This window comes from Cyanistes caeruleus, chromosome 25 (genome assembly GCF_971803275.1).
Source record: "Cyanistes caeruleus chromosome 25, bCyaCae1.hap1.1, whole genome shotgun sequence".
Lineage (NCBI taxonomy): Eukaryota > Metazoa > Chordata > Aves > Passeriformes > Paridae > Cyanistes > Cyanistes caeruleus.
The window spans coordinates 2810199-2833068 of NC_141725.1; the positions used below are offsets into that span (position 1 = coordinate 2810199).

At 51.9% G+C, this 22870-nt stretch overlaps 1 protein-coding gene across 15 annotated transcripts; it reads right to left on the reverse strand.

Annotated features, from left to right (window-relative positions):
* Positions 1 to 1082: 1082 nt before the first annotated feature.
* On the reverse strand, positions 1083 to 18039 carry ACSBG2 (acyl-CoA synthetase bubblegum family member 2). 15 transcript variants are annotated; one of them, XM_086862669.1, is made up of 15 exons: positions 17840 to 18039; positions 13560 to 13689; positions 11501 to 11586; positions 10693 to 10937; positions 9336 to 9424; positions 8658 to 8778; positions 8124 to 8204; positions 7436 to 7585; positions 6756 to 6932; positions 6025 to 6206; positions 5527 to 5760; positions 4729 to 4946; positions 3431 to 3570; positions 2366 to 2612; positions 1083 to 1794 (listed from the first exon to the last, which is right to left on the reverse strand). In XM_086862669.1, the coding sequence occupies exons 1-15, from the start codon at positions 17973 to 17975 to the stop codon at positions 1682 to 1684; spliced, it is 2349 nt and encodes a 782-aa protein (XP_086718795.1). In that variant the 5' UTR covers positions 17976 to 18039; the 3' UTR covers positions 1083 to 1681. The 15 variants fall into 15 exon arrangements, with proteins under 15 accessions (XP_086718795.1, XP_086718801.1, XP_086718797.1 ...); XM_086862675.1 differs by having other exon boundaries at positions 10693 to 10934; positions 17840 to 17924; XM_086862671.1 differs by having other exon boundaries at positions 13560 to 13703; positions 17840 to 17912.
* Positions 18040 to 22870: the final 4831 nt, after the last annotated feature.

Sequence of the window (22870 nt, forward strand, 5' to 3'; positions counted from 1 at the left end):
GATTGTTTGTCCTGAATTTTAAACTTTTTGTTAAATTTGTGGAACTATGGAGGAATTTTCTAGAAAAAGTGAAATAAAGTAAGATGGAAAAGTAAAACTTGGAAGTGTTTTTGAGTTGTTCTGTTTTTTCTCCAGGAATGGCACCGTGGCTTTCCCAAAACCTCCCCTCAGGGCACAGGTAAGACCACTGGGCCAGGGGAAAAGCCAAGGAAAAGGGAGTTGTTTTAAGCAGGGGGTAGTTCCAGTGCTCCTTAATCCACCAGAGCTTTGTGTGCTCAGGGGAGGGGTCCAGGCCCTTGGCCCTGGAATTGCTCAGCCCAGTGCAGGGTGGGATCTCTCCCGTGTCTGTGGCTGCCCTGGGAACGGCCCAGGCTCAGCTCAGCTGCTGCAAACCCAGCCCTGCCCCAGCCCAGGAAGGAGTGAGAAGCAAGAGACACAAGTGGAGGAGTTTATTTCACATTCCTCTGCAAACACTTGGACACAGCAGCTCCAGTTCAGCACACACTGGCCCAGGATGAGCTGCAGTTCCAGCAGTGATTCCCACCCTTCCACCAGTGGAATTTCACCAACCCAAAGCAGAGACAGGTTTGGGTTTAACCCACCCTGAGCTGCTCTCACCTCCTCCCAGTGCTCCTCCTTTCCCTGGAGAATGGTTACTGGGAGGCAGAGCAGGGCTGCTCTGCCCAGGCTCAGGTAAGGATCTCTGGTTTGCAATGAACCATTCCCAGACAATCCTTCACCTGCTGGGGATGGAGCCTGGAATGAGCCCCTCAGCAGAGAGCACGAGGAGCTCTGGGTACAGGTGCTTCCCTCCAGCTGTGGGTGTGGGCAGTCTGTGTTCTCCAGGCTGAATTCACCATGAAGAACCTTCACAGACCCTCAGGAGAGGCAGCCTGGGCTCCCAGCACCATCTCCCCAAGCACAGGTACAGAGCCTCAGCACACCCACCCTCCTCTCTGGAGCTCACCATTTCAGACACCACAACATTTCTGGATTGTAAGACACAAACAGATTTCACACATTGTACACAGCCTTATAAATAATCCCTGGAGTAAATCACTTCCCAGAATACCAGCCACAGATACAACTTCAACAACAATTTATGGCTTCATTATAACTCAAAGGGGTAAAACAAACTCAAAATATTGCACAGACAAACCCAGTTCATGTGAGGTTCCACCTCCACTGCTGTGTGTAGTCACTCAGCATTTGTCATCTCAGACAGGAACAGTTTGTAGGGAAGGAGATTTAAAATGATATGGATGCCATCAGCATGCAGGGAAACGTGCAGCGGGGAGTGAGGACACTGCTGGAAAATGAAATCTGCCTTTCTCCCTTTAGCAGGAAAAGGGCAGCTCCTGATTTGTAGCTCCAGTTTTACATTCATCTCAGGAAAAGAAAACTTTGGTTAGAATGTAACATGTCACATGGATTTAAGGTAAACATTGTATCACCCTTATAAAAATGGAAATAAAAAATAGAAAGTTGAGCTATTTGAGATCTCTCAGCAGGGGCCACAAGACACAGAACATGGGCAGGACCAGGCTCACCACACTGCAGGGCAGGACACGGACAGCAAAGCGACGCCGAGGGGCTGCCAGAAGGCTGAGCCTCTTTATTTCAGCAGGATCCAGGGAATCCTTCCTGGGAGTGTCCTCGGGAGTGGCGTCAGTCCAGGGCTCTATGTCCGGCTCGAGGGCTCCCCCGAGGGGGTTTCAATGTCCGTGTAAAACTGAGCAATTTGGTCCCGGTATTTCTGAGCCACCACCGGCCTCTTGAGCTTCATGGTGGGGCCTGTGGGGAACAGCACAGGGTTAATGGGCAGGGAACCACTGAGAGCACCCAGCAGGGCTGGAGGGGAGAGGCAGAACATGGAACAGTGACTGGTTCTAAATTTCTCTTTGGGTTTAATAGAATCTCCCTCTCTTCCCCTGTGAGCTGAAGCATCACCCAGAGGGTGCTGGCACTGCCCAGGCTCCCCAGGGAATGGGCCCGGCCCCAAGGCTGCCAGAGCTCCAGGAGCGTTTGGACAGCGCTCTCAGGGATGCTCAGGGTGGGCTTGTTGGGGGGTCTGGGCAGGGCCAGGGGCTGCACTGATCATCCCTGAGGGTCCCTCCCAGCTCAGGATGTTCCATAGCACTGCAGAAGGGTGAGAGCTGCTCCACTCGGTGCTGCTGGGCAGAAGTGGGAATTCACCCCAGTTCATCCCACCCCTGGATTTCCTGGTAAAAGGAATGGCCACATGGAAAAGCCAGAGTGAGGAAAGGCTGGGGGCAGCTCTGTGCACTGGGGGCTGTGGTTGTGTTGATGTTCAATAGCCAGGGAAAGGGCACAGGCAGACCCCAGACACCCCCTCACCACTCACCAAGCTCTCCACCAAAGAGGGAGAAATCCTTTTCCAGCAGGACCCATTTCTGGACTTTCTGGGCATTGGACACGGCTCCCTCATTGACAGCAGAGATCCCTTTCTGGATGGCGGTGTAGATGGCCTTGTCTTTGCTGCTGATGATTTCTGAGACCTTGGTGGCCTTGCTGCCCAGTTTCTGACAGAATTCCAGAGCTTCTGCACTGAGGTCATCTCCGGGCTCGCCCGTTTCTGCATCCACAACGCACTGCAGGCCACAGCAGGTGACTGAGCATTGCTGAGGCCCTCTGCACCAGGGAGGCTCCAGCTGACCCTGGGACAGCTCCTGGGTCCCTTCCCCGCCCCACTCCAACCCCAGCGGCCCCTCAGCTCTCACCAACCCCTGGCTGCCAATGGAAACTTGGGACAAAACACAGATAAACCCCCCCAGATCTCTGCCTGCTCAGGAGCCAGCAGGGTACAGAGCTCATCCACCAAATCCCTCCTGTGCTACCCAAAGTGAATCACTTTTTTCCAGACCCTTTCTGGAGCACAGTTTACTGTCCCTGCACTGTCTTGGAGGTCACACACAGCACTCAACCATGACAAGCTCAGCAAGGCCACCCACAGGGCCTGGCTCAGGTCTCCTGTCCCAGGCCAAGGCTGCCGGCCTCGATCTCACTAAGGAGCAATTCCCACTCTGACACTCAGCCACCACAGTTGGGTCCTGGCGGGGTTTAAAGCCAGAGTCTGACAAAGAAATCCCTGACAGACTGCTCTGGGAGACTGAAACAGGTGAGGAGAGCTGAAGGGTTTCCTTTTCCAGCCTCACTTTTGGGTCTTTTCCTTTTGTTTCTTCCTGCCCTCTGTGGCACAGAAAAAGCTGCCCTGAACAACAGCAGGGCCTGATGGTCTGAGCAAGTGACAGCTCTGTGCTTTCAGCTGCTCTCTGCAGCTCAGCTACAGCCAATTGTGCTCTGGGCTCATCTCCACAAGATACTAAAAATGTATAACAATTTTCTTCCTCCCAGCAATTTATCAGATTCAGCAGCACAGGTGGTGGATCCCCATCCTGTTTTCCATTACCTTTAGTGTCAGGAGCATAGCAAGGAATTTGGCTTTGTCTCCAACCAACATGGCATTGCTGATGATGGGAACAGCATTCTTGACTGCATCCTCAATTGGAACAGGAGGAATGTTCTCACCTCCTGCAGTGATGATGAGCTCTGGAAAACAATCAAATCCTGATTAATGCTTGGAGCTTCTCCCCTTCCCACAATCTGAAACAATTTAACTGCTCCTTCCTATCTGTTGGATCAGTGATTCTGTGCCAGCAGGGCTGGAGAAGGCAGCACACCAGGACTGGGAAAGTCACAGGGTCACCATCCCCAAAAGTGTTCAAAAATGTGGGCATGTGGCACTTGGGGACGTGGTTCAGTGGTGGCCTTGGGGGTGCTGTACTCAATGACCTCGAAGGGTTTTTCCAGCCTCGGTGCTGATCCCATGACTCCAGCAGGCCTGGAGAGAGGAGCAGGAACTGTTCCCACACAGCCCAGCCAAAGCTGCCTTGCCTTCCTGCTCCAGGGGTGTTTGCAGTCTGGCAATGCAGGGTGAGCCCCTTGGCACCCTGGCACACACCCCTGGGCCTCTAAGGCACCTAAGTTGGCACTCAAATGGTCAGAAATTGAAGTGAAAGGAGTTCCTGTGTGCTGCAGAGCAGAGGGGACCCCCTCTCCTCAATCTCCTGTTCCTTAGAGCAGCCCTCACATGAGCACCTCTCTCTTTCTGAGGGCTGAAGGCCTGAGTGACATTTGGCTTTGTCTGGGGTTGCTCAAACTGCTGTCCCAAGAGCCACATTGCTGCAAGGCACTTGCACAACAGTGTTAAGCTGCTGTTTTCCTTGGAGGTCACCCAGTAGAGCTCCTGAAACTGAGGGAACTGCTGGTAAAAGCAGCCCACAAAGCATGAACTGCACTGGTGCTGAAATCAGAGGGCTTCTCCATCACTCTGTAAACACACCCTGGCTCCAGAGGCTGCCCTTCTCCTCCCATCACAGGGGAGGACACCCTGCAGCCACATTCACAGGGAAACTCCAGGAAGAGAAGGATTTAAATATTTTTCTGTGCAAGTCACAACCACACAATCAGCTGAGCCTCTCCTGTACCAGAGGAGGTTTAAGTTGGATATTGGGAAAAATTTCTTCACTGTTCAGCATTGGGGCAGGCTGTCCAGGGCAGTGGTGGAGTCACCGTCCCTGGAGGGATTTAAAAGATGTGGAAATTGGGGACATGGGTTAGTTTGGCTCCATGAGGTCTTTCCCAACATTTAACAACTCACTGATTCCATAGTGCACAACATCAAGATAAAGTCAGGGGATGTGTTACCTTTAATTCTGCCTGTGATGAAGAGGAATCCATCCTTGTCGTGCTTGCCCAGGTCCCCTGAGTGCAGCCAGCCATCCTCATCGATGGCCTCTTTGGTTTTGTCCTCCATGTTCAGGTAGCCCATGAAGACGTGCCTTCCTGAGAAGCAGATCTCCCCAACGCCATCCCTGTCTGGCTTATGGATCAGGGTGTGGCAGCCCCCCAGCTCCTTCCCACAGCTGAAACAGAGCACACACCAAGGATTCATTTATTTTAAACTGGATTCAAGTAGAGGCCACAGCAGCACCTCTCAAGCTGAAGGGTTTGAACAAAGCCCCAGAGGATTTTAGCACAACAGCTCCAGCAAAGAGCTTCAAAGGCATGTGCTCGTGTAAGGGCAGCTGCAGAACGAGTTGTTATTGCAGAGATCAGTGCTCACACACCTGCTGCTTTGCACTCATTGTTCTCAATACCTGAGCTTTGAATGATTTATGTCCTTGGCAGCAAACCTGCACTGTGCAGACTGAAGGAGCCATTCAAAACACGCTGCACCCTTTAGTCATTTGCCATTAAAGTGAAGGGTAGGATGGAGTTACCAATCCTTCCTTCATCCCTCCAGCCCCTCACTTCTTCCCCAGCTCCCACAGAACCCAGAAAAGGTAAATTCCCATATCCCTGCTGCTGCTGCTGCTGCCCTTGGCAGATCTCTTCACCTGTGATGTGGCTCCCCAGGGACCTTTCAGGGGATGAGCTGCTCCAGGAGAGATGGAGTGCCAGAGGCAGAGCCCACCACTGCTCTGCTCCCAGGAAGGTGCTCACCTGCCAAGCCTGAAGGCGTGAGGTAGGGAGATGGTGTGAGGCCCAGAGCTCTCACTCATTCCATAGAGCTCCAGCACGGGAATGTTCAGGCTCAGAAAGAATTCCAGGGTCTCTCTGGTGATGGGAGCAGCCCCTGTGTAGCACTTGGTGCAGCGATCCAGCCCGATGGCCTTGCGCACCTTCCTGTACACCAACTGCCTGGCCAGGCGGAAATTCACCGGCACCTCCGAGTACCTGCACCAGGAAAACGGGCACACCTAGAACTCCTCCCCGTTCCTCCTTTTATCTCCATCCTATTTTAGTTCATTCAATAAAATAATGGATTATTTCCCCCCTCCAGCCCTTGCTGCTCCCCCTCAGGCCCTTACATGGGATATAATCCTGGGTGGAATATAACCCCTGGGTGGAATAAAATCCCTGGGTGGAATAAAATCCCTGATCTGACAGGAAAGTTCTCCTAAAACTCATCAGTATCCCTGAAATGTAGCTCATAATTACCCATTCATCCTCTTCAGGTTGGTCTGCAGCCCCACTTCCTTGGCCCATGATGCCACTCTCCTTCGGAATGCTGAGGCTTTCATGCCCACAGATTTCATTTTCTCTTCCATTTTTTCCCAGACACGAGGAACTCCCAAAAAAGCAGTTGGCCTCACTTCCCGCAGGGTCTCCACCAAGCTGCCCTGAGAGAAGCAGGATTTAATGCAGTTTTTAGAAGTGATTCGCTGCAGACTTCAGGTCAGTACTGGTCACTGGCAAAAACTTGGGAGTTTGCCATCGGTTTTGAGGAATTGTTTGTTTTCTGCAGCACCACCAAGAGAAGGGAACCCCTGAGGCATTCCAGTGGGAATTATGAAGGGAGCAAGGGTCAATGTTTTCAGTGCCAGTGCTGACACAAGAATCCTTTACTCCATGGCTGGGGCCATGGTGCAATGTAGGCAGAGCAAACACAAGGCTGTTGCTCAACCGGTTCTTGATGTGGCACCAGGTGTCAGGTAAGAACTCAGCAGCTCCCAGTTGTGAAGAGCTGGGTCAGCTTCTCCCAGTTTGTGACCGAGTCAAAAGGTGAAGGTCAGGCCCCAGTCAGACCAACAGGGGCAGTTGGTCAATGGGCAAAGTAAACCCAGTTAGGAAAGCTGACAGAACCACGAGATAACACAGCCTTGTTTCAAGCACCCACCCCAGCTCAAGCAGGTGGATGGGTGTAAGTTTATTATCTCATTTTTTTTTACCTTCAATGCATCTGGTTGGGCAAAGTAAACTTGCACTCCGAAGGACATGGCTGCCCAAATATCACACATCTGGGCAGCGATGTGGCTGAGGGGCAGGTAACTGACCACGTGCTCCTGCCTGTCGTGGGCATCGCTCAGCGTGATGAAGCGCGCGGCCACCGCCGCCGTCCACGTCAGCTGCAACAGGAACCCAGGGGCTTCAGGGCAGGGACAGCACAGAACACACAGGCACAACACAGCTACAGCATCCTGGGATCTCAACAGCAGCGCTTGGCTCATTCAGCTGGAGCACAGGAGACTGAGGGGAGGCTCCTCGGGGGCTGCAGCTCCTCCCGAGGGGAGGCGGAGGGGCAGGGGCTGAGCTCTGCTCTGGGACAGGGACAGGAGCCCAGGAAGGGCTGGAGCTGTGCCAGGGCTTGGGATGGATCTCAGGGCAAGGTTCTTCCCCCCAAGGCTGCTGGCACTGCCCAGGCTCCCCAGGGAATGGGCCCGGCCCCAAGGCTGCCAGAGCTCCAGGAGCGTTTGGACAGCGCTCTCAGGGATGCTCAGGGTGGGCTTGTTGGGGGGTCTGGGCAGGGCCAGGGGCTGCACTGATCATCCCTGGGGGTCCCTCCCAGCTCTGGATGTTCCCCCTCAGCACCCCCAGGGTGACAGCTGCTGGGGTGGCACTGGGCACTCACGTTGTCGTGGCTGAGCATGACGCCCTTGGGCTGCCCCGTGGTGCCCGAGGTGTAGATGAGGGTGCAGCACTGGTTGGGTTTCTGGGACGCGATGATCTCGCGGAGCCGCGAGTCCGGCACGTCCCTGCCCAGCTCCATGAACTCCCTCCACTGCAGAGAACAGAAGAACTCAGTCCCTTTGTAAGGAATCACCCACAGGAAAAATGAAACTCTTTGTTACACATCAAGAGAAGGAAGCTGTTCCCCCTGTCCAGAGCTCTGGAAGAAGCCGTGAATCCACACCATCACCGCAGTGTTTTCTGGCTGACAGAGGGAGGAGCAGAATGGAGACAGACCCACCCTCAGCAGCTTTACAGCTCTGTAGCAACTCCCTGGAGCAACTGTGGGGCCTGAGGGTGTCGGGGAAAGGTCAGGAGGCTCACAGCCCCCTTACAACATGGATTATCCAGGTTGCACAACAGCAGACACCACCACAGCCAACACAAGCTCAGGGGATCACAGTCACAGATTGGGTTGGAAGGGACCTTAAACACCATCTCATTCAAGGCCCTGCCATGGACAGGGATGTCCCCCACATCCTGTGTGTCCCCCAGCAGATGTTTAAGGCCCCACAGCAGGTGACAGGTACTTGCAGCCAGCAGCTGAACACAACCAGGACTCAGAAGGCGTGAGGAAGCCCAGGACTTACCGAGTACAGATTTGGTCTCTTCTCTTTGATCTCCTCCCCGTACTGGACAATGCCCTTCAGATGAGGTAGTCTGTCTTCAATCTGTGTCAGGAAGGGAGGTTCATGAGAAGGAGCAAATGCTGCTTGTCCCTTTCAGGCCTCTGTAACCCCACTTAGCACACTCCTCACATTTGACACTTTATGTTAAGCCAAGAGAATCCAATCTGTGCTCCTGCAAGAATGGGTTTGCCTCACTAGAAACAATCATAATTTGAGCTGGGATGTTGCCAAACAACCTAGAGGATGCTCAATTGTTCATTCTGGTTTCTTCTATTTTAAGCCCAAGGCTTTTAAGAAGTGAAAGCACCACTTAAACTCTTGTGAGACACAGAGCCAGTGCCAGCTCACCTGGCTGGAGCAGGGAGCACACCAAGGAGTTCACCTCTGCTCTCAGACCCAGCACTCCCCTCAGGTAATGTCCTCCCACAGCATTTTACCCTCCCACATCTGGCAACAGGTAGCTGTAACCCCTAGCCATTTAAAAAACATTATTACTTCTAAGATTTTCTGCAGCTGTTTATGGTTTTCCACCACTATAACGTTGGCACTGCAGTTCTCTGCCACATAATGACAGGCCTCGGGAGAGTTTGTAGTGTAGATCCCAACAGCAAATCCCCTGGGAAAGGGGAAAAAACAAAACAGAAAAGAAAAACACAGAGTTAGAGGACAAGCAGAGTTGCTGGCAAAATTCAGACCATGTCAGAGAAAAAACTTTAGGAAGAATATCCCATAAAATGACAACAAAGAGGGAAGAGCTTAATTCCTAGAGGAAAGATTCTGTTCTGGGGCATGTGAAATGTCAAGAGTGGTGCGAGGGACCAAAATATCTCATGTGGAAGGCAGATATCACAATCCAGCCCTGGAATTCTCTGGCACTTCCCACCATATTTTAATCACTGTGTACATAGGAATGCTTTTGGATTAACCTCTGGTTATCTTATTTTGAGAGAAGCAGCCGGCTAAAAAAAAAGGAATTCATTTTTGTCTCATTAATTCATTATGAAATAGTTCAGCTACTATCCACCTTCATTAAACCCAAATAAAAGCAATTGGCTTTGGGTTTTTTTTGGTTTGTTTTACTGGGGTTTTAATCAAAACCTGCTTCTCATGTGAATACTGCAGTCACTCTCTGCCTGCCAAAGCAAAATGCATGGCAAGAAACAAGAGTCTTACCCTGCAAGGATAGCTCCAATGTCAGCAATGAACCACTCTGCAGAATTAAATCCCAGGATGCCCACTCCATGGAAACGCTCCAGGCCCAGCTGTAAACAAGAGATGGAATTACAGCAACCTGGCTTCTCCTCTGGACACAGCCCAGGGTTCATTTGCAGATCTCTGCTGTGAGCACAGCATTGAGGGAAGAGTTCCTGCTCTTACACGGGGTAATTCCCACTGGAAAACTCCCCAGGAGCCAAGATGGAACCAGTGGAAGTTTCACATCACTGTCCAAGTGTAAGCAGGCAGGAAAATAGGGATTTGCTGAGGTCTGCCCTTGGAAAGACTGGCACACTGGAATTCACTAACAGGAATATAAACCTGCAATCCAGGGAGTTACCAGTTCCCCTTGGGCTGGGAATGAGGTGAGAGGTGAAGTCAGGCAGCACCTCCTGGGACATTTGGTACAAGTTGGGAATGTCAGATATCAATAATGGCCAGAGCAACAAGCTCCAGTGGCAGCCCCACTTGGCCATGAAATTCCAGCTCTTGGAGTCCCAGTCTTTAACTCCCTCAGCCAGACTCTGGTTTTGTCCCAGATCCCACCACAGAAGTAAAACCAGGCTGGCTTTAACTTGAAGAGCTAAGACTTGGTCCCAACAGTAAAAACAGGTATTGTTGGTTTCTGTCTCCAAGTCTTCTAATCCCAGCAGCACAAGCCAAAGGCTGGGCCATGGGGGACATTTAAGCCAGGTTTGTAAACATCCCTTTAAGTTTTTCTCTTAGAAAGATGAACCTTTCCATGCCTCTGGAGGAGCAGTGTCCGGGTCTGCCATACATCTCAAACACCTCACTTTAAATGTTTCCTTACTTGCTTTTTTACTTGGTTAAATGTAGAAGTAACTGTCAAAAAATTAAATACCAAGGTGTCCAGAGCATGTTTGGGTACTTCCCTGTCACTGTAAGATTCATCTGTACTCAGGGAATTTGCAGGTTTAAGATAGACTTGAACGCTGCCATTCCAGCACTTAATGAGTGAACATTAAAGCTGACTTTTTACACAGTGGTAGGAAAAGGGAGAAAGGTTTTAAATTAAAATAAGAGAGGTTTACATCAGATATTGGGAAAGAATTGTTCCCTGGGAGGGTGTAGAGGTCCTGGCACAGGGTGGCCAGAGCAGCTGTGGCTGCCCCTGGATCCCTGGCAGTGCCCAAGGCCAGGCTGGACGGGGCTTGGAGCAGCCTGGGACAGTGGGAGATGTCCCTGCCCATGGCAGGGGGTGGAATGGGATGAGCTTTAAGGTTCCTCCCAACCCCAACCATTCTGGTTTTAGGATTCTGTGAATATGTACAAAGAGAATTCAACAAACTCTTACCTTCAGGAAGCTTTTGGCTGCTTTCCAGCACTCATCATAGTACATCTTATATGTCAGCTTTATCCACTGGCCATTTTTTTTGGATGCAAGGGCATAAAAGTCACTGTATTTGTTCACACTTTCCTGCAACAGCTGGTGCACAGTCTTTGGGGCCTCGCTGCCAAAGCCCTGCTCCTCCATCCTCAGCCTGACCTCTCCATCACAACGCGTCGTCCACACACTGGAGCCAGGAGGGGAGGAGGCTGCTGTGAAAGAAAAGTGTTCAGCATCTTAAATTTAGAAATTTCCTGCTGCCATAACAACAATAGAAATACAAGTATCAAGCACATGAAAGGAAAGGCTGTTATACCTCCCCCCCTTTTCTCACCCTTTCTTCGTGGCAATTTTGCCATGTGACCCCCAGTACTTTACACTAGAAACCTCTAGAGCACTTTCAAATTTTGTTAAACATTTCCCACTTATGTCCCCTCTAACCTGCTCTGCTGCCCTAAGGCTCTTGTACAGGTAAGGTGAAAGTTTCCTGCATCTCATACTCTGCTATTTTTAGGGGTTTTTTTATTTTAAAGAGGACTGAAAGCAGGACACTGGTACCTGATAGATGAGCACCAGGCACTGACACTGCCTATTTAATCCTGGATGCACAGCTGTGCTTTAAAGCCTGAGTTCCAGACACTTCTGCACAACCCATCCTGCAACCTGAGCCGCTTCTTCCATTGTCATGGAAGACAAAGATTTGTCAAACAAATCCTTCTCTCATTGCAATAATAATTTCAGGCACCCCACAGTCCCCAAACTTCCATCCACTCACCTTTGGGATCGAGTGACTTCACCTGATATTTCTCCATCTTGGAATCTTCCCCTGGCTCGCTGTTGTTGTTGTGTGGCTCAGCAGTTCTGCAAGGCAAAAGGAATTATCCCTGGATGAGAACACTGAGGGCCGCCTGCCACAGGCAGATTTGCTCCATCCCTTAATGTCACTCAGCCCTTGGATGTCAAAGTGATTCCTGATGTTCTGCAGGTGATTTTATTAATTCAGTACCCTGGATGGCCCCAGCAATGGAACAGGTCCCTCTCAGTGTGAAAGCTCTGCCTGTGATAGTTTTGAACACATGAGCGTTGTCCTAATTGCAGCTTTCATTGCAGACAAGCTGCAGAAGAATGCATAAACATCATCCCAAAACAGCCATCATTTAATTCCTAAAGGCTGCTCCAGGTGCCTGAAACAAAGAGCCTGCAGCTGGGAGGAGGAGGAGAAGGGGGGCAGGAAGGGACACTCGGATCTGGAACTCATCTCCTGTCTGCAATATGTGAGTCCAACAACAGGGACAGCCCTGGGGACACTGGAGTCACCCCATGGGGAAACCCACAGATTCCTGCAAAAGAGCAGGAAATTGATTTAACAGGAAATCTTGTTCTTAGGTATTCTTATTAAAGCCAGTGCTCCCACCAGAGCTTGGGAGGAAACAGAAATGGGCTCATCCCCGCGTGCTTCAGCCACTCCTCCCAGCTGAGGTGTCCTTTCACTTTCAGCCCTGCAGGAGCTGGTGAAACACCACTTGCCTGCTTGCCAAACTGCTCTTACTCCATCCCTTTCCAAGCTGGACTGTCTCACAGCCTTAATGAGGAGGGTGAGGGATAATCAAGTCTCATATCCCACTTGAGAGCAGGAGCTGGAAGCCAGACCCAGTGAGATTTGGGAATCTCACCCTCCAAGCAGGCAGCTGCTGCTTTGTTCCCTGCCCTGGGCAATGCCCTGCCTGGACCATTGCAGAGCATTGAGGTCTGAGTTTTAGCTGATTTAAGGTTACACTGCAGAGACCCAAACTTTCCATCCTGCCTTGCCCTACCGGGCCCTTTTCCTCAGCCCATCACGCAGATGTTTTCTGCAGGCCGGTGTTTTCCCTTCTCCACAGCAACACCTGCAGCACCAGCCCCAGGCTCATCCAGAAGGGCCCTGACATCACAATAACCCCAACACTGCAGGGGCAGCTCTGGGGCAGAAAGGAGCCCTGACCCTGCCCATCACATCACACAGGTGAGCTGCTCTGGGCCCACACAAACTCCTCAGCCTCAGCCAGGCAGGGCTCCCACCAAGTCCCACCTTTTATTTCCTTTCTAGCAGGCCAGAGATAAGACAATCCAGGCACTGTGAATTTCAGGGTAAGGGGCAAATCTCTTCCCTCTAATCTACATTTATTCTGAATTTCTAGGGAACAGTCAATTGTGACTGCTTTGGGCACATGAGGAGGTTTAAGGCCCAGGGAAGATCTGACATGGCTGATCCCATGTCCTGTCCTAAAGCAGAACTGCTTCTCTGTACTAATCTGCAAGCCAGCAACCAGGGCTGAGTAAATAATTTCTTTATTTCCCCCAAGGGTATTATGAGATATTCCCATCTCCGTGCTCCCTCCTCATTATTGAGAACATTTTTCAGCACAAATTAATCCTCAGTTGCAATAGTTCTGCACCATTTCTCCACCAGCTTTTATGATCAAAGCATGCAAATGACCCAGTAATATGAGCAGAAAAGCCCCAGCTATTTCCCTTGCAGTCAATCAAGTCATTTTTTCTCCCCCTTACAACATGTAATTCAATGCAGCCCCAAAAAATTGAGGTGAAGTGGTTTTAGTCAGCTAGATCCCATTATGCTGTGGTGAGATATAGACCCTAATCTGCTCTTTAGTCTGTAAATCTAAGCAGCCTCTTACCAGCAGGAATTTGAGATCAGTATAGATACTGCACATGAGCTGTTCCCTGCAGAGGCAGGGCTCTTCCAAAATCATTTTAATAATCAAAGTAAGCACGGTAGAATACAAACTATATATACAGGTGGCAACAGGGTGAATAAAATCCTAAATTAGACAAACCTGGGTGAAGAGTTGAGCAGCACATCTTCCCGTGACACCTCACAGCTCCCTTGAAGAGCTGAATTGCAATAAGCCACAGAGACAGGTTCTGCAAGTGCCATCCTCGCGTCTGACTCACACAGCACTGTCCCTGCGAAAACAGGTCTGAAAAATTCAAATACAGCCAAACGTCACAGCAAAGCAGCTCCACTGACGTGAGCGAGGCAACCCCAAAGAGGCACAACCCGAGCCTGCAGCATTTGCACGAAATACAGGAAATTCTGACAGCAGGCACGCTCTGCTCATTGCAAAAACCCCCAGCAGAGCCGGCGTGACACCCACAACCCCCCAAGAGCACCACGAGCCGAACAATTTCAATCCAAATGTCCCAAATGCTGGGCAGCCCCCGCATCCCTCCAGCCTCACCGCGCATCGCCCGTCCCGCAGCCTCCCCTCCGCAGCCGCTCCGAGCCCGACGTGTAATATCCTTTATTTTTAAACTAGCGCCCAGGAGGCAAATGTGGAGCATCTTATGTCATGTGCTGCTGCCTTGCAATTGGAAGCGGCTCGTCACCCCACACCGCCGCCTCTTAAGGAGGCTCTGGCCCCGCCAGGCTCGGCACACCCCGGATTTGGGGTCCCTCTGGGGGGACACAGCCCCGAGACACCTCACATTTAGCCCGTTCGCATCAAAATAAGCGTTTTGTAGCTGGGGTGGTTTTTTTGTTTTTTTTTTTGGTGGCTCCCACGCTGCTTTCAGCACCTTGTCTTAAGGGATTTCATCGCCTAAACGATGTGTTTTCTAAACGCTGATTTTATTTAAGGTTTACACTCATCAAAAGCCTTTGATGCTTATGAGTCGCCAGGCTGAGCTTTAATTGTTTCAAGGGATTTCGAGCTGATTGGAGATGAATCCCATTATCCTTGATCTCTCTAAGAAGTGGATTTTATGCTGCTATTTTGTACCTGCATTAGACGCATTTAAACAGTATGATGCGAGGGGCATGTTCGTCTCGGTGAGGGACAGGAATGAAAGAGTCTTTTTATGTCATAAATCCGACCCAGCAGGCTGCAGGATCCAACCTGTGGCGGGAGGGGGAAAGCCAAGGCAGGCACAGCTCAGGGCCATCCCCCTTTCCGCTCACTCATCAGTGCAAGGACACGTTGCTGCTCACGCCACGCTCAGCTCCAGCCTGCGAGTCACCACGCCAGAAATAGTTTTAATTCATGAGCAGCGAGAGCGGGATGTGTGTAAAACACGCGTTTCTGAATGGCACGGCTAGCTGGCACACGCTGCAGCACAGCCGCTCCGGGCTGGAACACAGGAGGGGTTTATTGGGAGGGTGGGAAGGTGCTGCTGGATCTGCAGCCCCGCCGTGCTCGGAGCAGCCGCTCAGATCTGCCCAGCCCCGAGGAGCCCAAAGCCACCCGCGGTGCCACCCGAGCTGTCCCCACGGCCTCTCTTGCCCAAGGAAAAGCCGAGCGGAGCCCAGGAGGGACGGATGGCAGCGGCTGCCATCGCTCCTGACCCCCTTTCGCAATGCTGCTCCTACTTTCTGTCCCAGCACCCCACAACGAGGGGTTCAGGGCACCCCAGTGGCCCTGGGGGAAGCTGTGACCCCTGCACAAGTTACAGCATTTCTCTTGCCAGCTGTGCTTTAGTGCAGCAAGGAAGTTTCAAGGGAAAGGGTGAGGTGTTTTCACTCCTGCGGTCAGGGAATCACGGCATTCCCCAATGGTTTGGGTGGGAGGGACCTTAAATCCCATCCAGTGCCACCCCCGCCATGGCAGGGACACCTTCCACCATCCCAGGCTGATCCAAGCCCCATCCAGCCTGGCCTTGGACACTGCCAGGGATCCAGGGGCAGCCCCAGCTGCTCTGGGCACCCTGTGCCAGGGCCTGCCCACCCTCCCAGGGAAGAACTTCCTACTGATACCTGACCTAACCCTGCCGTTCCCCCTGGCACTCCAGGCCCTTTCCAATAGTCTCTGTCTTTCTGTCTCTCATTTTCTTGCAGGCCCCATTCAGGTCCTGGAATGCCACAATGAGGTCACCCCAAAGCTTCTCCAGGCTGAAGGATCCCAATTCTCTCATCCTTCCCTCACAGAAGAGGTGTTCCATCCCTCTAATTTTCATGTCCATGGTAGGACCAAGGCTTTCTGCATCACCTTCAGTCACCCAAGAGGGAAAAGCTCTTCCCAGTGGAGACCATGCCCGAATTCTGCTCTCACTGTGCACAACACTCACACCATGAGCTGAAGTGCATTCTGATTGTGCAGCTTCCCAAACCAGACATGCATTTTATCCAGCAGATTCAGGTTAGAAGCAAATATTTCCCAATATATACAGAGCCTGCCTAGCTTTGTTCAGCACTGCAGCACGGCTCTTCCCTCCCTAATGCTTAGTTTCAAACACAGCCACTGTAAAACACATTAGGGTTAGGAGGGGATGATCTTCACGGTCCTTTCCAACTGAAACCATTCCATGGTTCACCAGAGCCAGGTGTAACTCTTGGACACCAAATGCTCCCACCCCACGCTGTTCCCTGAGGAATCAGCACACCATGAAGTAGCACAGTGTTTGGGAACATGGAGGACACACTCCCAGGCAAAAAACCTGCAGGAAGAAACCTCCCTTTTAATTAAGCCTGTCTGACTCCTTAAATCATTTGAATAAAAATGCGTTCTGCTTTGAGGGAGCACCTGACCCAGCAGAAGTGGAAATGGGGTGTTTCTTTGGAATCACTATAGGGCTTCACTGACAAACCAGAATAAAGGTCTGAGGACGTGCAAACTTGTGACATTAAAGGGAGTACAGGTGCAGTTTGAATTTCTAACAGGTTTTGAACACACCTTTACCTAAAACACACAAAGCTTCAACAGCACCGGTTCAAATTCAAATTACTGAGCACTTTATCAGCCACTTGACATTTTCCACTCGGCTTCCTGTGGATGATTTCTTTTAACCGGTAAAGGAACCACATCCGTTCTGCTCCCGTCTACAGCAGCTCCAGGCAATTGCCACATCACCATCAGAACCGAAACCTGGGCCTTTTTGTTCCTTTTTGTTCCCTTTAAAGATTCATTAAGTGGGGAAACAAAAGCTGAGCAACCCACTCTTCTTCCTCTTAAACTCGGTTTTTAGGAGAGGCAGTGGTAAAAGCTTCTTGAGCACTAAAGGTTTTGTACACACAGCACCACTGACCGCAGGTACCCCATGGCCTCCTGGTACTGGAGAAAACAGGAGGAAAAGTAACTCCAGCCTCTGTTAGGATGATGAGTGACTGTCACGACTGCAGACAGGCACCTGACTCCACCGCAGCACCTTCAGAGCTGAGCTTTGGGCTGCAGAGAGCTGCCCCCTGCCCATGGCTTGGGCAGCAGACAACCACAGAACTCTCCATTTCAGGCACATTGCTTCATCCAGGATGTGTCAGGTGAATTCCCCAGCAGTGGGACTCACCAGTGAGCTCCTCTTTCCAAAACTGCTGCTTCACCACCCATCTGCACCCGGGGAGATCCCCACGGGCCGAGCAGGAAAGCACAGGGCTGTATTGTCACCGTGTCCCTGCCGGCTCCCACACATGGCTTTGTGTCCTCTGGAGATGGCACAGGAGCGTCCCGAGCACCTGGGTCACCAGAGCATCCCCAAAATCTCAGGTGACCCAGAGCATCCCCAATCCTTCAGAGCATCCCCAAAATCTCAGGTGACCCAGAGCATCCCTGATCCCTCAGGTCACCCAGAGCATCCCCAAAATCTCAGGTGACCCAGAGCATCCCTGATCCCTCAGGTCACCCAGAGCATCCCCAAAATCTCAAGTCACGTTGTGGAGCGTCCCCAATCTCTCAGGTCACCCAGAGCATCCCCAAACTCTCCGGTCACCTCACGGAGCATTCCCACCTCTCAGGTCACCTCAGAGCCTCCCAAGCTCTCAGGACACCTCACGGTCCCCCACGATGGGCTCCTGGACAGGACAGGGGAAAGGACATTCCTTCTCCTCAGACCACCTCCTGCCCTGCCCTGCAGATGGGGGAAACTCCCCCCCGCCAACTCACCCTGTGTTCATTTAACCAAAACCACCAAGAATTTCCCCCCGCGCTGCCCAGACACCCACCCACAAACGGGACATCACGAGAAGCGTCTGCCGGGGTAATGAACCCCACAGCGAACCCCCCGCGGTGGGCGGGCGTCCCACACACGCCAGGTGTGGCTGGGGGCACCCAGAGAGTTGTGTGGAGCTGGGGCCCCCCTCCCCTCCCTCAGCCCCGGCCCGGCCTCGGGCTTTAGGACCGCGCGTTACCTCCGGGCCCGCCGGGCGCGCGCGGCCCCTCAGCAGCTCCCGCGCGCCGCCGGGCGGGGCCTTTAACAGCCTCGAGCCTGGGGGCGTGGCCAGCTCCCGATTTCCCCGCCCACTCTGCCATTTCGAAACATCCCATTGGGCGAGACGGCGGTGGGCAGAGATAAAGCCACGCCCCCTGCGCCGAGGGGAGACGCACCGCCGCGCCATTGGAGGAGGTGGCTGTCAATAATATCCAGGCCACGCCCCCTGCCGGCGTGGGTTACCCGCGGTCAATGCCCGGCGCGGTGTCCGGGACACCGGGAATGGGCTGTGCCAAACACCGGGAATGGGCTGTACCAAACACCGGGATTCGGCTGTGCCAAACACCGGGATTTGGCTGTGCCAAACACCGGGAATGGGCTGTACCAAACACCGGGAATGGGCTGTACCAAACACCGGGAATGGGCTGTACCAAACACCGGGATTTGGCTGTACCAAACACCGGGATTGGGCTGTGCCAAACACCGGGATTGGGTGTGCCAAACACCGGGAATGAACTGTGCCAAACACCGGGATTGGGCTGTGCCAAACACTGGGAATGGGCTGTGCCAAACACCGGGAATGGGCTGTACCAAACACCGGGAATGAGCTGTACCAAACACCGGGATTGGGCTGTACCAAACACCGGGATTGGGCTGTGCCAAACACCGGGATTCGGCTGTGCCAAACACCGGGAAAGGGCTGTGCCAAACACCGGGAATGAGCTGTGCCAAACACCGGGATTTGGCTGTGCCAAACACCGGGATTTGGCTGTGCCAAACACCGGGAATGGGCTGTGCCAAACACCGGGAATGGGCTGTGCCAAACACCAGGAATGGGCTGTGCCAAACACCGGGATTGGGCTGTACCAAACAGCGGGATTTGGCTGTGCCAAACACTGGGAATGGGCTGTGCCAAACACCGGGAATGGGCTGTGCCAAACACCGGGAATGGGCTGTACCAAACAGCGGGATTTGGCTGTGCCAAACACTGGGAATGGGCTGTGCCAAACACCGGGATTCGGCTGTTCCTGGGCCCACAGCACAGCCCAAACACTGCCCCAGGCTGTGCTGGAACACTCTGAAGCTCTGCAGTGCCTGGGGTGTTGTGGTGCTGTGGGCAGACCCAGCAGAAGTTTTGGGAATGGAGGAAAATAACCCAAACCCTTCTGAGAGCTGTTTTTTTCCCTAAAATGAAGTAAGGTTAAGGGCAAGATGCAATAGGGCAAGAGGAAACAGCCTCAAGTTGTTACCAGGGGAAGTTTACGTTGGACATCAGGGAAAAATTCTTCATGGAAAAGATTGTAAATCATTGGAACAGGCTGAGCAGGGCAGTGCTGGAGTCACAATCCCTGGAAAAGCTAAAAAAACACGTGGATGTGCCACTGGGGGACACGGTTTAGTGATGACCACGGGTTGATAGTTGGATTTGATGGTCTTAGAGGACCTTTCCAGCCTCAATGATTCTGTGAAAAAGATTTTCAAGTAGAGCCCTGAGCAACAACAAGCCTTTGACCAAACGAAACAGGAGAAGGTTCATGAAGAAGCTCTTAGGCCAATCTGGACAGGGCAAGATGTAAAATGTGCTGGGGAGGGGGAAGAGTCCAACCTGGAGCAGAAATCTCTGTTGAAGGATCAAAGTGGGCTTTTAGATTTAGGGATAGAGGGGATGAGAGGTCCCTGCCCTCCAGGGAGGAGCAGGGTGGGGTCAAAGCTGGACAAAGCAGCCCTGTGCTGCTGTTTCCAACCAGCACAAGCCAAGGGCACGGGCTGAGCAGCACCACCAGCACAAGCACTGGGCAGTTCTGGACCCTCATCACCAGAACCTGTGGTAGCTCCACATCTCCTGCCCTCGCTGGGTCTTGCTTGTTTAAGCTGTATTAACAGTGCTTATTGATTTATTAATTGATTTATTTTTAGGGGTTACAATCAGACGGATCCACGTAATTGTTCTCAGTTGTTCCTGGCTGATAAAGCTGCAGAAAAGCCAGGATTTTGTTTATCCTGTTAGGGAAACAGCTGTATCTGTGAAATGAATTATTGCTGCTATTTTCCTGGTGCAGACCAAGAATTCCAAGCCATTGTTTTTTCCCTGTAAATTCTTCTCTGCCTCCTCCCACTGCCCAGAGACATTTCCCACTCACACAGGGAGGGCAGGGTTTGGTTCACACCACTCAGCTGATGAGCAAACCTAAGGAATACGTAATTAGGGAAGCTCCTGCCAGAAGGTCAGGCTGCAGCTGGAGCAGCGGCAGGGCCAGAGGACAGAGCAGTGCTGGGGATATTGCAGCTGTGAAACAGCACCAGCAGAGCAGGACAGGAGGGCCAAGGCAGCCTTGGGAGCCCTGAGCTGTCCTCTGGCCCCAGCACCTCCAGTTCTTGCTGTGTTGGCTGTTTCCCATCTCCTGCACTCTTCCCTTGCAGCTCCTCAGCTCTCCCACCTCTCCCCAGCTGTATCAGCTCCTCCTCTCTGCAGCCCCTCCAAGCTGGCTCCATTCTCACTCAGATGGTGAATTTATTTTGAAGATCAAGATAAAACAGCAGCCTGGAAGTTGGTGAGATCTGTAAAATTCAGATTCCTGACCCTCATATTTCAGCTTGCCCTGGTCCTCAGCCAGGACCTGCTGTGCTGACAAGGGGAACAAATTCCCAGTGAACCATGGAGAGCTCCAGGGGCACAGCCCAAAGGTTAACTCAAGTGGCAGGAGTTACCAGGTCTATTTTTGGCCATTTCCTGAGCCAACAAATACCTCAGGAGAGCTGTTTTTTATCTGCTGCCCGTGTCCTTGTCCATCAAAACGAGGTTGCATCACTCCCAAGGTAAATCCTGTGGTGTTTGCTGAAGTCCTGCTGGTTCTGGGGCCAAAGGGGACCACGCTGGTGGTGAAGAGCAGAGCTGAGCACAGGTGGTCCTCGGGCACAGGAAGGAGAGGGGCTGATGCCTTGGAGTTATTACTGATTTATTCTTCATAAACAAACAGGGAGTTGTTGAGCTGGAAATAGCAAATGCACCAGGGTGGTTGGGCCTCTGGTCAGACAGCTCCTTTGCTGGCTCTGTGTTTGCCAGGATAACTCCTGTGGAGCCACAGGGCTCCTGTTTCCTGAGGCACCAGGAGCAGCGTGACCCCAGCAGCTCCAGGAAAGTGAAGGAACCAGGAGCAGGACAGGCTGGGGGTGACCCAGTGGAGAGCAGCTCTGCAGAGAAACACCTGGGGGGAATTCCAAGCCCAGGAGGGACAGTGGGACCCTGGGGGAATTGGGAAGAGTGTGGCCAGCAGGGCAGGAGTGATCCTGCCCCTTGGTCCCAGTGAGGCACATCTGGAGCTGAGTCCAGGGTCCAGCTCTGGCTCCATGGTTCAAGACAAGGAGCTACTGGAGCTCAAAGATGATGAGTCTGGAGCATCTCTGTGATGAGGAGAGGCTGTGGGAGCTGGGCCTGGTTAGTCCAGAGAAGAGAAGGCTGAGAGAGGATCCCATCAATCCTATATAAATATACAAATGTCTCCAAGAGGTGTCCAGAGGATGGTGCCACTGCTCAGAGGTGCCCAGTGACAGGACGGGGAGTAATGGACAGAAAATGAAATACAAAACAAACACCTCAACTTGAGGAAGAACTTCTTTACATTGAGGGCGATAGAGCAGTGGAACATCTGCCCAGGGAGGATGTGGAATCTCCCTCTCTGAAGACATCCCAAACCCACCTGGACGCTTTCCTGTGCCACCTGCTCCAGGTGACCCTGCCTTGGCTGGACTGGGTCATTCCTTGTGACACAAGATCAGGAGAGAGGAGGTGGCTGCAGGTAACACAGATAACACAGGCTCAGCCTCGAGGGGAGGACCAAAACCTCCACAGAATCCATTTTATTCCTGTTGGTAAATCTGTGGTGAGAGCACACACAAAGCCTTCATCATCCTGGGTGAGTTACAGCAGTGTCTGGGGGATGTTATCTGTGCTGGGAGGTTACAGATTTTTACCTTTGTGATAAAAGTCACTTTTTCTGAAGTGTAGACACACTCCTGGAGGGGTTGAAAAGATGTGGAGATGTGGCACTTAGGGACATGGTTTACTGAGGGGCTGGCAGCGTTAGATTATTTGCCTTGGTGATTTTAAGGGTCTTTTCCAGCTTCAATAATTCCATGATGCCTTCACATTTCTGCCTCACCTTGAGATTTCCAGGTATTTCACATGACTGAGGCAGGGGGAGATGCCAGCAGGGACAGAACTCACAAAAGAACATCAGGATAAGAGCAAAGGCCCAGGATAAATTCAGATTTGGGCTGTGGGATTCCAGATTTGTGCATGTCAAACCACATCTCTGAGGGCAGGAACTCTGGAAGTGAGACTGGCTGCTGCTTCTTCTCAGCCACAGCTTTCCTGTGCCCCACACAGCATCACCCCAGTGAAATTCCCATTTGCTGGTTCTTTGCTTTCCTGCCTCAAGAAAAGAATCATCTCTTCATTCAGCTGTGGACACAGAGAGTGGAAATAAATTGGAAATAATTCAGCTGAATCGTTCCCCTGTATGGAACAAGCCCTGTCTGCCCATCTGAATTACCCAACACAGTTTACATCATTTTCACTTTTATCGCCAGCCCTGGCACTGGATCTGGGAGCTATTCTGGGCTGGGACTCCTCTGATAAAAATCCCAAATTCCCAGCTCCAGAGTGGCTGGTGGCAAGTGACTCAGGCCAAGTTATTGCACCTCAGGACGTTGACTTGGAAGGTAACGGGGCGTGGGGGGCAATAAAGTATTTCAGCAATTTCCACTTGAAGCTGGACATGAGAAGAAGGTGGATGTGATGAGGAAATCACAGAAAAGTCTCTTTATACCAGAGTCATTTCCAGATTTAAACTGCCCATGGTGTCTTTCCCATCAAGGACTTGCAACATCTTTTCTGGTCATGTGGAAGGGTCTACAGCAAAGAGGTATGGGAAATACTGGGAAAACCCCAAAAAAACCCCAGTCCAAAAGGACACAAACACAAAAAAAAGACACTCACACACACAAAAAT

Excerpts from the sequence above, each read along its gene's own strand:
- ACSBG2 (XM_086862669.1), bottom strand. The coding sequence starts at position 17,975 with ATGGGATGTTTCGAAATGGCAGAGTGGGCGGGGAAATCGGGAGCTGGC. Across the intron at positions 11,587-13,559 it reads CTGCTCAACTCTTCACCCAG|AACTGCTGAGCCACACAACA; the intron begins GTTTGTCTAATT and ends TTTGCCTTGCAG. Across the intron at positions 5,761-6,024 it reads AACCTGAAGAGGATGAATGG|GTACTCGGAGGTGCCGGTGA; the intron begins GTAATTATGAGC and ends TTCCTGGTGCAG.